The sequence below is a fragment of the Podarcis raffonei genome, chromosome 1 (genome assembly GCF_027172205.1).
Source record: "Podarcis raffonei isolate rPodRaf1 chromosome 1, rPodRaf1.pri, whole genome shotgun sequence".
Taxonomy (NCBI): domain Eukaryota; kingdom Metazoa; phylum Chordata; class Lepidosauria; order Squamata; family Lacertidae; genus Podarcis; species Podarcis raffonei.
Window position 1 is genome coordinate 85232806 of NC_070602.1, and position 17903 is coordinate 85250708.

The 17903-nt window shown below is 45.4% G+C and overlaps 1 protein-coding gene and 1 long non-coding RNA gene across 3 annotated transcripts; one reads left to right on the plus strand and one right to left on the minus strand.

Annotated features, from left to right (window-relative positions):
- Window positions 1–610: 610 nt before the first annotated feature.
- Window positions 611–12207, minus strand: LOC128420161 (sterol 26-hydroxylase, mitochondrial). 2 transcript variants are annotated; one of them, XM_053401687.1, is made up of 9 exons: window positions 12071–12207; window positions 6938–7128; window positions 5233–5432; window positions 3512–3709; window positions 3045–3205; window positions 2469–2635; window positions 2206–2287; window positions 1660–1863; window positions 611–1459 (listed from the first exon to the last, which is right to left on the minus strand). In XM_053401687.1, exons 1-9 carry the CDS (start codon window positions 12170–12172, stop codon window positions 1334–1336), a joined length of 1431 nt encoding a protein of 476 aa, XP_053257662.1. In that variant the 5' UTR covers window positions 12173–12207; the 3' UTR covers window positions 611–1333. The 2 variants fall into 2 exon arrangements, with proteins under 2 accessions (XP_053257662.1, XP_053257652.1); XM_053401677.1 differs by lacking the exon at window positions 12071–12207 and adding an exon at window positions 11638–11908.
- A 117-nt stretch (window positions 12208–12324) lies between these two features.
- LOC128420257 (uncharacterized) lies at window positions 12325–15688 on the plus strand. The gene is made up of 2 exons (XR_008332006.1): window positions 12325–12509; window positions 15354–15688. It is a non-coding gene; the product is annotated as an uncharacterized LOC128420257 (long non-coding RNA).
- Window positions 15689–17903: the final 2215 nt, after the last annotated feature.

Below are 17903 nucleotides of genomic sequence, written 5' to 3' on the forward strand. Positions count from 1 at the left end.
ATTTGGGCAATATCAAACAGTTTCACTCCCATCACTAAGGATGATTTATTCTGGACCGGATGCCCCTCAGCGCCTGCCAGCTTTCCTCCAGCCATCTTTTCAACTGCAGAGCTATCCTAATAAGGGTAGGCCAAGTCCAAAGGAGGAAAGTGCTGTGAGTGGCAAACACTGGGCTGGGGGAGCAGGGTGCTTCATCCAGACTAGCAGTGTTCAGCTAGCAATGCCACACTCTTGAAAGCAGAAAGTGAGGGGCCTGGCAGCCATCTGGGTCTGAGAACATTGTCATGGGTGCAGCTGCCCGCCCCCCTAACATGAAGACAGCCCACCCCCAACATGAATCCTGGCTATGCCCACGAACATTGTGTACAGGGTTTAAAGCCAGATCCCACCTACAATAATAGGGGCCATTCCAGGATTATGTGAAATACTTAACTATTACATTTTGATATGGCTGGAATTCGTTTGAAAATTAAGTGGGATTAAGTTTAGAAAACAAATAAGAAATATATTGTGGCACATGGGTGGAAAAACTTTTTCAGACCAAAGACTGCTGAGTGCGTGCACAAACACACCAGGAACGATAGCTCCATCAAAAAAAGAAGATTGCATGTTGTAGGGTAGAAGCAAGGATTTTAATAGCCACCACCAAGCTGTGACAATTTCATTCTTAAACACCTGAGTATTGGGAACCAGGGAAGAGAAAAGTCAATGCAATCAGTCAGCCAGTTCTGAGGGACACTGGCTAACAGTAACTACTCCTACCCCACCCCCCACTCCTCAGATCCACCGAAAGAATCAATCAGGCACAGAATGTGGTGCAAAGCTTTGCAAGGATTCACAGGAGAAGATTGCAGAGCAATCTGATACCAGTAAATGGTATCAGAGGTGATTTGGGTACAGGGAGATCCACCAGATGATCAGCCAAGGCACAAACAAGGTTGATGTTAAGGGCTTAGTCTTCACAGTCTATCCAGACGAAGTTCAGGAGTGGTGATCAAGGTTTGCTTAAAGCATGGGCAACCCAGTGTTTTGGTCTGAGGGCTACATTCAGAGTTGGCCAACCCTTTGTGGGCCAGGTTCTAGCAGCCATCAGTGCCAAAATGGCCACCAAATACAGACTCACCCCACATGTATACAAACTCAGTACACAGAACACACTCTCACTCGCATACACACAGAAGAGAAACAAGACATCCGGGGCTTGGTGGAGAGCTTTGAACCTCTCCTCTTCAGCCCAGCATTGCAACGGGGAGGAAGGTAGGGCAGATGGACCACTGCAAATAGTCTTGGAGGGCTTGATCCAGTCCGTGGGCTTGTGACCCCCCCCACTGCCTTAAAGCTTTGTCCGTCTGTCAAGAAGCTCCAGGTCAATGGGTCTGTCAGGAACAAGCACAACCCGAGAGAGGGGCTTCACCTCTGTACACCGTGGACCTGGTCTGATTAAGAATATCCGGATAAGCTGGAAAGAGAAAAGCTTGACTTATTTTGGGGCAAAGCTTCATTCCCACCCACCAAACACAAGTAATCAAATATGCCTACAGCTGTGAAGACCTCTTGGGCCACAGCATTGCCCTGTTTCTTGTTTGTTTATTATACTGTATTCATTTTCTGCCCTTCTTCCCAAAGGACACCCCCTCTGCCCCCACAGAAGTAACTCACCCTGGCAAGAGCCAAATGCATCTCGAGCTCAGCAATGCGGCGCCCCAGACAGGCACGCACCCCATAGCCAAAGGGGATGGAGCTGAAGGGGTGGGGAAGCAAGTCCCTTTGATCTCGCAGCCAGCGACGTGGCAGGAAGTGCTCCGGCTCCGGGAAGCTGGACTCATCATGCGAGAGAGCGTAATGGGCCAAAACAAAGAGGGTCTGGAGGGGCCAGTGGGAAGCACAGAGAGTTAGCAAATGACAAAGACTTTGCTCTCCAACAGTCGATTCCCCATAGCAACATGAAGGCTGGTGGCAAAGCAATATTCTTGCCATGCAGTTTACCATTTCCCATCAGGGCAGCTTAACCAATGCTAGCCCATTCTGACATACGTACATACAGCCTTCACCTAATTCCTTGCATTCTCCCACTGTTGTTTTTTCCCTTCATGAACTGCCTATATGTCAAAATTCAGTGACAGCCCCATCCCTTTTATTCCACATCCACTTCTGGCCACCAACAAATGCCTTGAGTTGCAACATCAGGAATACATTACTACTCACATTCTTTGGAAACTTGTATCCTCCAACAACAACATCGTCTTCTGCGATGATTCGGGCATTGGCGGGGACCACAGGGTAAAGCCTATAAGGACATTAGTGGAGGGAGGGCTGTCACTGTGCATCAGAACAAAGGAAGGCTCTTCAGAAGCTACAGAAGCATAAATGGGAAATGGGTGGAACCACTCTGGGCAAGATGAAGCCCGGGAGCCACAAAGTCCAGGCCTGTGATCTTGCTCCTTGGAACAATGAGAAAGGCCCCTTACCTAAGAGTCTCCTTGATCACTGCCTTAAGCAGCGGCATCCTGGCAAGGTCCTTGGCCTCAGGGATCTGATCTTCGGGTACCACACTGATCAACTCCTGGTATAAGGCTTCCTGGACCTCCATGTCTCTGGCCAGGTGATACATGGCCCATGAAAGGGTATTTGATGTCTGAAAGGGCAAAGCAAAGCGGTGAAGATGCTACATCCAGGCAGCAAAGGAAGGAGAAAATCTTGGAATGAACTTGTATATGTGACCATCCCAAAGAATCAGACAGTGACTAGCCTGTGGCAGTCAAATCTCTTCCAAAAGCTTATCATGAAGGAACACAGCAGTTTGCTATATTTTTACATTTCCCATAATTTTTTTAAAAAAATGTGTATTGAGGGATGCAGGGCAAGGAGACATCGTGGTCCTCCACCCCCCACCCAAGAGCCACCTAACACCAACTGCTCTGTGGGTTGGCTCCTGATGGTTTGTTTTATTTATGTAGAGTGATATTGCTTGTAAGCTGCATTTTTGGTCATTACATTTTGGGGTGGGCACCCAAGTAAGGAAGGCTAAGAAGTCAATGTCCTACCGTGTCTACGCCAGCCAGGAGTAGCTCAGCTATGCTGCCATATATCTCTTCATGGCTAATCCGCCCACTGGACAGTAGGTAAGTTAGGTAGCCTGAGACAACCTCACCCTTCTCCAGAGACTTCTCAACCTCCAGCATCTTCTGATCAATCAGATTTTTCCCTGGAGTAATTAAATAGCATCTGTTACCATAAGAACACAGGCCTGGCCTGATCATTCCTGCATCCTCCACACAGGCTGGGTATCTACCACTCACCTTTGGCCTACTGTTACCATGGGGACACAATCCTGGGACTGTTCCTGACAGCATTTACCATGTGGGCCGGATATCTACCACTCACCTTTGTCTTCTTGGCCTACTGCCATAGGCACTTGAGGAAGCTTAGATTACGAATCTTCCCACTCTCAAGAGAGAAAGTGAGGGATGATTGACCGGTAATTCCAGAGTTGTCCCCACTCTTGACATACCAAAGGCAAAGATTGTGTCCCAGCCCTGCAGATAGCGGTTCCAGAAAGGCATCACATCCCGGGTCCACTTGGGCAGGATAGTAGCAAAGATGGAGTTCTTCAGCATGTACCCAATTGCATGGATAAAGTTCTGTGTTTCAGCAGGGATCTGCTTTTCCAAACAGCCAATGCGGGTCTCAAATAGGATGTAGGAGATGCCTGGAAGCAGAAAGCACAGGTGGGAAGACTTGAGGAAACGGCCCTGATATCCCATCACAGAACTATAATCACATTAGAAAGAATATCTCCAAAGGGTTTGCTTGTACTTGGAACAATATATTAATTGTGGACTGTCAGACTGAAAGTATTGGAATGAGCTTGGCTGCTGGGAGAGGAGGGTATATGATGGCTGCCACATTTAGCTGGGCAATTATTATTTTTTGCCTAAATCTCCAGGGATGGCAGTGTCTATCCAGCCACAAGTTGTGTACTTTTAAAAGACTGGACTTTTCAGGATAAGCTGTTACACATTAACACCAAAAACATGGATCCCCATTGTGGCAGACACAAAAACTTCTAACTATCCCTTCCTTTGCCATTTTTCATCTGACTATACTCCCCACAGAGTTGGTCTGCTTTCTGGAGTGGGGAACTTGTGGCTCTCCAGATGTTGCTGAACTACAACTCCCATCATTCCTGATCGTTGGCCATGCTGGCTGGGGCTGATAGGAGTTGGAGTCCAACACCTTCTGAAGGGCCATAGATTTCCCCAGTGCTAGATCAAACAAGGTATACACTTCCTGATTATTATTTTTTAAAGAAAAACATTTTGAATTGTTCAGTATTTTAGGAAAAAGTTGTTCTCTCCTGATTACCCCCTCTTACTCTTAAATGCAGAGGGGGAAAGTGTTGCTTTAAAAGAGAGAGAGAATGTTTCTATGAAAAAATAACATCTGGGGTTATTAAACAGAAAATGGAAAACCTTCTTAAGCCGAATCCTGTAATCAGTTGCTGGTGCTTAGCCCCACTCAAGTCAACTAGTCAATGAATAACAACAACAACAACAACAATAATAATTTTATTATTTATACCCTATCTGGCTGGTTTCCCCAGCCACTCTGGGCAGCTTACAGCACATAAACAATTGTAAAACATTAGACATTAAAAATTTCTCACTATACGGTTGCCTTCCAATGTCTTCTAAAAGTCAGATCGTTGTTTATTTCTTTGACATCTGATGGGAGGGCATTCCACAGGGCAGGCGCCACTACCTAGAAGGCCCTCTGCCTGCTTCCCTGTAACCTCACTTCTTGCAGTGAGGGAACTGCTGGAAGGCCCTCGAAGCTGGACCTCAGTGTCCAGGCTGAACGATGGGGTGAAGATGCTCCTTCGGGTATACTGAAGGGAGGCCTTTTAGGGCTTTAAAAGTCAGCACCAACACTTTGAATTGTGCCCGGAAACGTACTGGGAGCCAATGTAGGTCTTTCAGGACTGGTGTTATATGGTCTTGGCGGCCACTCCCAGTCACCAGTCTAGCTGCCACAATGAAATGAAGCAATGCATGTAATGTCAGGTTCAGTGGGGCCCATAATCAAAAGATTTCCTTCACATGCATGGGGTCACACCTAGACCTACCTGACACCTGAACAGCTCCTCTTCCACCTACCCATCAGCTGTACGATGAGAATAACAGAATAATCACTGAAAGGAAATAGTTTACAGCATCATAACTGTCCACACACCTTCCAAGGCAAAGCGGTACAATACACTGGCCATATCTTGCACCACCATCCCTGAGGGGCTCTTTTTTCTCTCATTCTCCAGAAACACCATCAGGTCTGACACCACCTCATTGATAGCACCCGCATACAAAACAGCGTCTGTAGGTTTAAGCATCCTCTTGTTCAGCACCTGCCGCAGGCGGTGCCACCGCTCTCCATCCCTGAGGAGAGAGACAGTTGGATCCATGTAAGAAAGAAGAAGAAGAAGAAGAGTTTGGATTTGATATCCTGCTTTATCACTACCCTAAGGAGTCTCAAAGCGGCTAACAATCTCCCACAACCCACAACAAATATCCCTTGGAATATTTCTCAGTTTGCCAGTATTGGCTCATGGTTTTGCTCTGGAATCACCCCTCATTGACAGGAAACTTGTGACCCTCCAAATGTTGTGGGGCTCCCATCAGCTCCAGTCAGTATAGTCAATGGCTAGGGATAATGGGAGTTGCAGTCCAACCCTTTCTGAAGGGCTACAGGTTCCCCATCCTGCCACAGGGCATGTTTAGGCAGCCCTGACTGCAGGGAATAGGAGGGTTTTGGAAACCCTTTCATCACTTAAGAAATCCTTTAGCCTACAATGGGTAGCCTGTTCGTTTGGCTGACAGAGAGAGGCAGAGAACAGCAGACAGCTGCAAAGTCTTTTAAAAAACCCAACTTCAAACAATTTTATATACCGTATGGGTTCTGTAAGTTTGCAATGAAAGTCAACTGTGGAAGGTCTTGATTGGTTGGTACCCATTAAGCCACTAATACTTTCCTTTTCCAATCTCAGAAGTAGTTTTGCAACATAAGACAAATGTTTGTTTGGCTTTATTTATTAAAATATGAAAGGGGTAGAAGCAAAGAACCCCATGCAAGTGCAACCTACAAGATGCTGCGGTGTGGAGAGTTCCTGTTCAGGGTTGCAGCAAGCCAGCCATGCCTTTTTCTAGGATAATCCTTTCCATTCCCCCTCCTACTCCAGTCTTCTTTCCCCAACAGTCAGTTGGCATCCCATGTCCACTCTGCGTGCTCATTCTCACTGAGCTCTTTTGGGCTGCTCCCCTAAAGAATCTCCATTATACTTTGGCAAACCTTGTGATTTCCCCTAAGTCTGCTGGCACCTCCTCCTCCTATTTGTGTGGTACCATCTTGGCTGCAAAGGGGTTGGCATTTGGAGAATTGACTTTGCTATTAATACGGATGCTTCCAAAGGAAGGCATTTTCTTGCAACATCATATCTGATTTTCCTTTGTGCACAACTGACGCATGAGTCTTCACACATTCCCTGCTTCTCATTCATGATATTCATTGCTATGCCACACCTTGCCATCCACACCAGTGCGAGGAGCTGGAGATAAGGTATCTGGAATGTGCTTTTCTGTTCCATTCCAGATGTAAGTGTGCCCTGAAAGCACTGTGCCTTTCCCATAATTGCCGGAACAAATTATACAAAGTATCCAAGCATGCAAATTCATTGAATCAAATTGCAGAATTTAGCTGCTTTTTTCCACTCTTTAAAAAAATTAAAAGTCTACATTATACACAGCCTTGGAAATATCAAACCTTCATAGAAAAATAAAATGCATGCTATGCAAAGACTATGCCTCCCCTTGCTTCAGTAAATACTGCCCTTGATATGCCCACACAGTAGCGACAGGATATGGGATGGAACGCTTCACACACTCACTCAGTGAAGGGGCCATAGGCCAAGTGCCGTATGTCCCGGTGCTCCTTCCAGAGGGCCATGTCACTTCGGATGGGATACTTCCCCTCCTGACGCAACAGCTGCTCGAGGACTTCAGGACTGCCAATATTAATGTTAACATAAGGGCCAAACCAAGATTGCCAAATGGGGCCATACTTCTTCCTGGAAATGACCTGGAAGAGACACACACAGTCAGTGGGATTAGCCCTGACACCAGCCCATTCTGAATAATCATAAATGTTTGCATGACTGCCCTTATTGCTGAGGGCAATAATTAAGTCCACATGCTGGTTAGGAAAATGCCATATACACCTAGAAGCATCACACCACTTCATTCTCAGCAAGGACATGCTGCCATTTTCATTTGTTTTGCTTAGTTTAGAGCTTGCATTCCTCAGTTCAGCTCTGGGGTCCCTTTGGAGTCTTCCCCAAGTTCCTTCCTCCTGCAGTGCCCAGCTGTGATAATAGCTGTGATTTTGGATACTATGATTATATATCAGATAGATTACAGTAAAAGATGCAGGAATAAAATTTAGAATTGGAACCCCATGGAGGGAAGGAAGGAGGTCTCAAGGTTTGAAATAACCTTTTTCTAAATGTGTGAAAATGTTATGGTTATTTATTTATTTATTTATTTATTTATACGTAAAAAAATTAAGTGTTTCAATCCCTTCTTTATTTGGCATTTCTGCAAGTTGCCAGCTCTGCAGCCTTCTAACTACCCTGTTTTCTAGCTTGCTTTATATCCAATATTTTCACTCCCGCTCCCAACCTTTTAGTCAGGACAAGAGGAGATATTTGGGGCTGGATTCAACTAAATATCTGCGCTAGTGGGATCCAGCATTTACATCCCACCTTTTTCTCCAAGGAGCTCAGGGGAGTCTACATGGTTCTCCACATTTAATCCCCATAACAACCTTGTGAGGTAGGTTAGGCTGAGAGGCAGTGACTGGCTTAAGGTGAGCTTCATGGCTGAGTGGGGATTTGAACCCTTGTCTCCCAGGTCCTAGTCTGACAATCTAACCACAGGTACCACACTGGCTCACTGTGAGAGCATGGAGCTCTATTTATTTTTGGAAGTAGCTGTAAACTGGGCCCTGGGCAAAGGTTGGTTAGGAAATACAGCACCACCACTCTGGCTTTGATGCTTTGCTTCTGCCATTTCAAAACTACAGTAAATACCAGGTGATGGTGTTGAACTCCTTACACAATAGTTGCTTTCAACCAGTGTAATCAATAAATCCTTACTGACTCTTTGATCTTGTTCTCCTCAGGTTATTATAGGGCATTCTTCCTAGATAAGAGATGGCCCGTTTTAGAGTGGGCTAAAACTAATACAGTGGTACCTCGGTTTAAGAGCAGCCCTGTTTACGAACTATTTGGTTTACGAACTCCGCAAAACCAGAAGTAGTGTCCCAGTTTGCAAATTTTACCTCGGTCTAAGAACGGAATCTGACCAGTGGAAGGGCACCGGCGGTGGGAGGCCTCATTAGGGAAAACACACCTCAGTTTAAGAATGGTTTCGGTTTAAGAACGGATTTCCGGAACGGATTAAGTTCATAAACCGAGGTACCACTGTACCTGCTCCTGATTACACTATTTTTTGGGGGTGGCCCCTTCTCTAACAATCAGTGTGATTTGGGACAGCATGCTATAGTGGCCGGAGTGACAAACGACTGGCAAGACCTGGGTTCGAATCTCTTCTTGTCCATAAACGTGGCTGTGTGAACTTAGGCCAGTCACTAAGGAAGCAATCCTAACCAGGCTCTGAAGAATGATGGGCTGGACACTCACTGCAGCAGCAGTAACAGCAGCAGAAAAGAAGGGGGAGCAGGCAAATAGGGTCCAGATCAGTTCCTCCACTAGCCAGCACTGGCTGTGAGCACAGCTTTATATTCAGCCGACACCAAGCTGACACAGCTTCCCCCCTCCCCCCTTCAAGGTCCTTTAGCATCTCACCCATTTGGAGGTTTGTGCTGGCAGAAAGACACAAGCATTTCCCCACCTGGCTGCCTCCATTCAGTCCCATCTCCCAAAAGGTTGGCATAAATGGAGTTTGTACTGAATCTTAAATCTCAGTCTACTTTACAGCATTGTTTTCAGGATATAACAGCAATTATGTTTGCTGCTCTGAGCTACTTGGAGGAACAGGCATGATATACTAATTACAGACTTTCCCATTGCAAGATGTTTACCTTAAAGCAGAGAACCTAATAGGAACCTCTAAGGATAGAGTCTGCTACTTTTCCCACAGTCTTATGTTCGGTTTCTTGGGGATGTGAGGGGGTGATGAGTCCTGGAGACTGGCTTTCACATAGATAGATAAACTCTGAGGAGAACGTAATAGTTTCTCTCTCTCTCTCTCTCTCTCTCTCTCTCTCTCTCTCCTTAATTGAGGCTGCAGTCCTATGCATACAGGAATAAGGCCCACTGAACCCAGGGGAACTTCCTTCCAAAGCAAAGTCCATGCACAGAATTGCTTCAGTAGTCAACTCTTGGTTACAGGACCTCACACCAAACACACCTCAATGGTTAGAAATAACCACCATTTGAGTTCTTTGGCCCTAGTTTTCACCTCAGAACAATTCACAAGCAGTGACACATAAGAAGCTATGTTCTCACTGTACCAATTTCTCATGTTAGGGAACTGGCAACTTTCCCAAGAAGAAACAGTTCGTAAAAACAAGAAAAAAAGAAGAAAGCCTTTGTTCCTTGCATCACAGCAGTTCTAGTGTTAGCTGAGTTCACAGAGCCTTCAGGAAAACCAAACGTTTGCAAAACTTGTAAACATGCCTATAGGCCGCTTACTAATGGCCACAAGTTAGTTTTTTCTTGATTCTTTTATAAACCTTGAAAACAGCCACTGAGAACTGACTTTTGCTATCCAGTTTTGTCATATCCGCCAGCTAATTTGCTCCCTATCCCCTTGTGATCTCTTGGCACCTTTCGGTATTGTATTTGTACAGGGTTGCTACCTGCCCTAGGACTTTGTGGTGAGGAAATCTAATAAATCTGCTGCTGCTGCTGCTGCTGGGTTATGAAACTCTTACTCCACCCTCCCTACTACTATAGTTTGTATGGAATCAAGCCCATTAAACTGCTGAGCTAAAGTAGTCATCCTGGCTGTGGCTGGGATCAACATCTGGAGGACCACAGGTTAAGTATCTGAAAGTGAGGGAGACTATTTCCCCTTCTTTAAACTTTCTGTCTTGGTATACTTTGGAGTGAGCTACTGTTTTGCTGAACCCTTGAACCCCAAATGTCACTGGAATGTGGCCAATATTAATTCCCAAGAGTGGGTTCAATCACAGCCCTTGAGTAGCCAACACTTTTTCCCCTGCAGTGGAAGCCATGCCTTTAGGTCCTCCTTCATTATCTGAAGCCATACAGTAGATCAAACGCCTTCCATGCCTAGCTATCTGATCACCTTTCCAGTTCTTGGGTTATTGGTGTTAATTCCTCTAACATCCTTTCAGAACAGGGATTCAGAAGTTGTTGGGACTCCCGCTCCCATCAGCCCCAGTCAGCGTGGCCAATGGCCAGGGATGGTGGAAGTTGTAGTTCAACAACATCTGGGGCCATAGGTTCTCCATTCATTTTAAAGCATAGGCACCAGAATGAGACAACAGCTCAGTTATAGATCACAGTGCCTGTGACCTTATGAAGCAGCATGCAGATCCTGACCCCACCCACAGCTATTTTGTACATGCCTCCAAGGATCACTTTGGTTTTACTTGCTAGTACGGGCTCATAGTCCATTCAGTCCTCTGAACCTTAAAAGTCTTCCTTGTCTTGCAGTCAGCTGTTGTTATCTGAAGCATCAATGGGGGTTATGACGCATTACTTGTGTTAGCAGCGAAGGATCAGACATACAGGTTCAAAAAGGCTGGGAGGCAGGACCATAATGCAGGCACAACTTTTTATCTCAGAGAAGCCCATCAGATTATTGGCAGATGGGGAAAGACACTTAGGCTGCAGTCCTAGCTCCTCTCACTTGGGAGTAAGGCCCATTTCACTCACTGGGGCTTCTGAGTAATAATAATAATAATAATAATAATAATTATTATTATTATTATTTATTATTACCGTCAAAGACCAGTTCACTTCTGAGTAGACCTATCAGAGTGCGCTTTCAGGCTACATGTTGCACTGCCAGCAATGCTTTAAAAAGCAATTAAAAACTCTGTAGCAAATGCTCTTACAGAGTCTCCTCTTCAGCTGTACACTACTTCACTAACTTCCAGATGTGGTATATCAGCTTTCTTGTTCTTGGAGGGCCCAGGCTTCTGTCCCAAAGTGGCTGTGAGTCCCCTAACCATCCTAAATTCCCAGGGCAGGGACACTGTTAGGGTGCATCTCTGGACCCCCTAAGCACCAGGTGTTTTATGACGAGCACAGGATCACCTGCCAATCTCCTCCTTGAAAACAACACATAGATAGCTTCCCTTATAGGGCAACTGGGCAACAGTGCTGGCAGGACGTCAGCCTTAAGTCTCAACTTCCCAGAGGAATAGATTCATATAAATTCTACCTGGCAACGTCCCTGGCTCCGGATTGGCTCAGCTGGGCGACGCCAGGTGGACTGGCGACGCCAGGTGAGATCACCAGGTAAGATCCCTTGGGATATGTCCCCTCTTGCCCGTCCCCACTGCCCTAGATGCCCACCGTCGACCATCTCCCACCTGCAGGCGGTGCGCGTGGAGCAAATAGCCCCTCACGAAGAGCCAATAGATGGATCCCAGGATCCCCGGCCCGGGCAACTCTTCCGGCCGCTTCAGCCGCTCCTCTTGCCGGGAGACCGAAGCTGCCTCCGCGGCGCTGGATGCGCTTCTGCAAGCTAGATCGGGGCACGGAGACCCTGGCTGAGACCCCAGGCAGCGCCGCAGCAGCCTTCCGGAGAAGCCTCCCAACTTCGCCATGGCTCCGGCGGACTGAAAGTCAGGCGGGGGAGGAGAGAGAGAGGGAGAGGGAGGGGCCAGCTGGGCGGGACTGACCTAAAGAAGGCGAAGAGGAGGAGGAGCAGGAGCCGGGAGCTGCTTGCGTATTTCAGGAAAAGCTTATTTTGCGGGAAAGGTAGCTGCATACCCTCTTTTCAAAATTTAAAAGGCAACTAACCTTCGTACCCAACTGAGCCCTTCTGCGCTGGAGACGATAAGCGATTGTGCTTTGCAGCAGATGGTTACGGAACAAAGCAGAAGCGAAGTAACCACTGCACATCCTGAGCGGTGCCCTGGATTTGGTGTCGAGTTGCTTGCTTGGGAGCAGTGCTTATCGCGAGGGGGGGGGGAGCGCCGCCGCCTCCAGGCGTCCTTTTTATTGCACGCCGCCAATGATTTTTTGCTTGCACAAAACTGGAGTGAACGTTATTATTGAATTTATTTATATCCCGTCTTTTTTCCTGACAAGGACTCAAGGCGGCTTACAGCTAAAAACTTGGGGCGGAGCAATGATTTAAAAACAAACATAAATAGAATATGCTGTGTTCGGTCTTTATTGAGCGTTTCTGCCAGAAACTTTCTGAATCGTTTGAAGAGAAGAGCATTCATCCTGACTGGTTTGTGCAGTGCTGATATGTCTTCACGTTAATCAAGTTTATCCCACACTTTTTAGTACACTTGCCTGTCACTGCCCTAATTGCAAAAAGTTGTGGGTTTTTAAAAGTGGATTTATTGTGCCAGAGCACTTTAGGCACAAGCCTAAAATTTTGGTTAGCAGGCAATGGAGTGGTGGCACTTCCCTGACCTCCTGTCACCAGCATTGCTGCAGCTTATTGGGAGGGAAAGGAATGAAGGGTTTGTGGTGCAAACACACTGGTGGGAGCACCGAATTAGCTCTGCTGGTGTGTTTGCACCATGCCAACTTCACCACTGCCTCACCTCTCCCAGTAAGCTGCATGATAATGATAATGTTCCAGTAATTAATGAATATGTCTGTGCTTGTTTCAGAAATTACTATTGGCTACGTTCCATTATTTCCAGGATCTCAGTTGCAGTTGAACCAAGGGTAGTATTCTTTGAGAAATTTCTTCCCGACAATGAAAGCAGATTTTGTGGGATCCTTGAAGTAGGTACAGCTGCAGATATGTTAGCTCCAGTCCACCAGAGCCAGCTCCTGTTCTGAAGTATTCCCAGCACTCCTGCTACTCTGCAGACTTAATAATTAGCCACGGGAATTATTAAGTTCCCTTATCAGATATTTTGGCTCAAGGACATCCTTAGAGGGCCAACCTTTGTTCTGGGGTGTCCCTTGAACTTGAGCAACTTGCCCAGCCTATAATAATCAAAGTTTCCACCTTTGTTCCAGGAGGGTGCCTGTAATTTAAACATATGCACAACAGGCAGAAATACAACAGGTGGAGTATCTCCATCATCACATCTCTCACTGCAGATTGTCATCCTCCCACCTCCACTGCCAATCATGCGTCTGTTAAATATGTTAACAAATGTGACTGTTGGGATCCCTTGTAAGTGAACCTGTTCCCCACTTATCAACACAACTCCTAGAGAGGAGGGAAATCTTTTGCTAGAGATGTACCAGGTACTTGCCCAGAAATAATGTGCCTGAATGATGTGTGTATGTAACCCAAGAACATAGATCTAAACCAAACTAAAGCAACACTTTCTTTTATTGCAAGAGAAATGGGTGTGCAAAATTATTGGGGTGCGTGGCAGCATTTGTTGTTAACATTCTTAGCTTAGAGCTCTAAGCTAAGAAGCAAAAGGTCCCTTCTTCTACAAGAAATAAAAGGTGTCAGAAAACACCTCTTCAAGGAGTGGAATATGGTGGTATCTGGGAAGGAGCTCTGCCTCAAGGTTTGCACCCAGGCAACAAAAATTACTTTCACAACTGCAGTCCAAATCCAAAGATGAGTCCATGACAGTGCAGTTACCTAGTTTGAACTCAGATCGCCATCTTTTCTATCTAAACTTATATCTTAAGTACACTTCATTTTCAAGCAAAATTGTGTGAGAGGAGGGTTATTTGGATGATTTTGGGCTAGGAGAATACATTCGCTTTGAGAAAATGACTTGTCTGCTATCTTAAACAATAAGGTTTTCTGCCAAGCATAAGGGGAATTTGCCAAGGAGGTAAAATCACACTTCTGACAGGTATGTAACACACCCTGGGGAGCTGCCAAATTTGTGAATTTCAGGGTTTCTGCAATAGAAGTCTATGTCCATGTCACACTGACTGAAAGACACACAGTGATTTGGACAGGGGAGAGGATGAAGTTCAGGCTGCCTTTTTTTGGTTGGCAAATCGCAGTGCCAAGGCCTTGTCACTCCTTAGAAAAAGCACAGTGGCTCTGTCAGGACAAAGACTAGGATAACTCTAGCTACTGAAGGCACAGCAGCCTTCTCAGAAAAAGGTGAACACCCTAATGTAACCCTTAACCTAAGGAGATGAATGCCTCTAATGAGGAATTAGAGGGACTGTATGTAAAAGGAGATAGGGCCCCTGCATCTTTAATAAACACGGGACAGAAATGGAAATTTCAGGAGGTGGAGAAGGGGGCTTGACAAGTTGCAGATACAACTATAATAAAAGGTGCAGAAGTTCTCTCTTCTTCTGCATCTGCTCACTTCATAAGGTAGGGGCAGCTACAGTAGGACTGAACCCAGAGAGTCCAACAGTAGGTGGAGTCAGAGTCAGTAACAGGCAGAGCCAATTAATGTTAGCTTTGTCCCCAATTTCCTCTCTGCTGAATTCTGCAAGAGCAACACCAAGGCTAAGGAGGTGGAAGTTGATAGTCCATGCCACTCCTTGACCCATTTGTAAGAATGTAGGTGGGTGGGGGCTGGCAAAGGGCAGGCTGAGGTTGGTAAGACAGTGCTCTGTTCAGCTTAATAGAGCAGCCTCTACTGGGTACCTAGACCTGTGGCCCTCCAGCTGTTGCTGGACTGTAGCTATCATCATCCCTGATCACTGGCCATACTGGGAGTCCAAAAATATCTGGTGAGCTGCAGGTTAGCTACCCTTGCCAAAAAGGACTCTAAACACTCTCATCCCACTTCTCCAAGTAGGTGCAGGGGTAAAGCCAGTGCTTACCCAAGTTTTATGTTCTCTTTGAAAGGAGGCCTATTGTAAGACTTGCTTTTATTTGCAAACATGCAGGCTGAGCATAGAATCAAGGAGTTGGGGTGTACGTGCAATTTCTTTATTCTTCTGATTTCATCATAGCTTATTTGTATACCATGGAATTTCCCATGTATTTCCCATGGAAAGCAGCATTCTGCTCACATGATCAGAAAAGCTTACGAAATAAAACGTATTATTTCATGGCAGTTCACTACAAGTTACAAGTTGTAAGAAGACTCATGTACAAATAACAGACTGATCAACATAGCTCATATGCATATACACTAAGATTAAACTATCTCCTAATAATCCATAATAGGACACAACAAAAGAAGCAGAAGAACATCATTCAAGCAGCAGTACAAAAAAACATACGTTGAGTCCAGCAACCACCTCTGAACAAGGCCCCACCCTGATGATCTCTAGCAGAAACAACCTTTGTAGCTGGTTAGCTGGTGCTCTCCCAGGCCTGATGTAAATGAGCCAAGCAGAGAAGCAGGGACCACACCTTGCATTACTTCCTCTAAGTTTATTTCATGTTTGTTTGTTTATTTCACTTTACTGAATTTACTGATGAAGTTGAGCCTGAAACAAGTCCAGGCACTGCAGACCTCTTTATGTGTGGGAGACAGTTAATAAAGGTTGCTAAAGATGTGGAAGTCTGTCAATCAGTGGGAAAGTCTGCCAAGTTTCTTTCCTTCATTCAAAGGTGCTACACCTCCAACAACTGCACAACAGGCAAAGCACAGTGTTGCCTGTTTGTACATCTCCATTCTGAGTTCAGCCATACCTACTGTTTTGTGCTTTTGTCTTTTATGCTGGTCCTCTATATAACATTCCATGTACAGTATTTTATGCATCACAGCCCTTTGCTTAGCGATTGGCTGGTGCCCCTTGTTGTCAAACATGGTGATGGCTCTATTGGCAGGAGTGGCATCATCACGGCAGATTAATTGCTGTAGATACATGCCTGTCTTCAAACTTGGCATGGCAGTTAAATCAATTCCTTTAGTTCTTTATCCAGAAAGGTCTCATTTTCTAAATTACAATGTTCATGTCACTTGCACAGAGAGAAAGCAACACATTGACTGCCAATTCAGAGTCAACCACTTTTAAGCATGCACCTTTAGGGTAAATGCCTTCGAGGGACTATTCTGTGAATGCAGATTATGCAGGTACCAAGATCTCATTTTTCCATTTTGAGCTGGGGAGGAATTTCCATGGGAGAGGCAGCTCACTTCATATTGTATTTCAATTTTAGGGCAGAAAGCCTAATGTTTCAACTGAAGTGGTGCATCCACAAGAGGGCAGCAACAATGCATCATTTATACAAAAATCGTGATGTTAGCGCTCCTGCTTCAGACAATGCAATACAGTACTAGTGTAGTTACGGCAGAGAATGTAAACTCTTAGTACTGGTCCTATAATTTTTTGCATGAGAAATGAAAAAATTAAGAAGACATCCACACCTTCCCTTTTGAATGGAACTGATTTATCCAGTTTAGAAACTAAATGGAGGTTGGAGGCAGGAAAACAAATCTGTCACCTGGGAAAACCTGCTTAACATTGCTTGCTTTGTGGTAGACCTGTCCTTGCAACCTATATTTCAAGGGCTTTGGTGGGAAAGTGTTTGTGTTTATTCTTCTACTATTCTTCTCTTTGTTTGTTTATTTTTACCTGACTTGGCTTTCAAAGCCAATTATAGCCACTAAGATAAAATAGACACTGATAATTGAAAACAAGACCAAACACTATATAGTGCCTCAATGTTCAAAATGTTATTGGTATGAGCTTTCGTGTGCATGCACACTTCTTCAGATACACTGATTTTTTTTCTTGGTGAGGTTGATGGACTTCCATTTCATGCGGCTCAATGTGGTGCCTTCCATAGTTCTAGTTACAGGCAGGTAGTTGTGTTGGTCTGCCATAGTCAAAACAAAATTAAAAAATTCCTTCCAGTAGCACCTTAGAGACCAACTTAGTTTGTTATTGGTATGAGCTTTCGTGTGCATGCACACTTCTTCAGATACAATTTTTAAATTTTGTTTCGACTACAGCAGACCAACACGGCTACCTACCTGTTCAAAATGTGTAATTCTCTGTATCCCTCTAGTGGTTGCTGCTGGGAGAAACAGAAAGTACAGTTTGCTTGCCATGCTCTCAGTCAATGCCACTCAAGTTGAGAAGGGAGGAAGGAGGGAAGGAGGCAGAATGGAAAGAGGTGAGTGGAGGCAGGCAGGCAGACAGATGGACTGATAGAGGAGAAGGTGAGGCAGAAAAGAACAGACCCAACCCCAATGGCCACAGAGGAAGTAACGGACAGAGCGCAAGAGGCAACAAAAAGCAAGCTTTTTGAATTTCTGGTCCATGTTCTCTCCTGCTTCAGAGGCAACAATACAGCTCCTTGCCAAAGGCAAAGGTGCAAGGGAGCCGAGGTATGCCTCTGTATAGTGATATATAAATATTTTTTATAAATAAATAAGAGAACCCTGGTTTCCAGAGACCCACCTTCATCCCAAACATGTATTTCAGGATCCACTTTTCCTGCTGCTGCATTCAAGAAGCTGTCCAGCGGTGGACCCTAATCCACCAGCTGAAGGGCCCCAGAGTAGGGCTAGCAACAATTTCTCTTTCTTAATTATCAGAGGCCAGAATCTGTAGTAGTGGAAGCAATATGCCTCTGAATACCAGCTGCCTCTGAGAACCACAAGTGGGAAGTGATCCAGCAGAGTTCTTATGTTATGAACAGCCACCAGAGGGAGGTGGAGAACCACACATTTTATACTGTTGCACACAACACACCCACACCCACCTCTCACTGCTTAATTGTCAACTCCTGGTTTCCTTTCAGGTTCTCTTTGTGAAACAG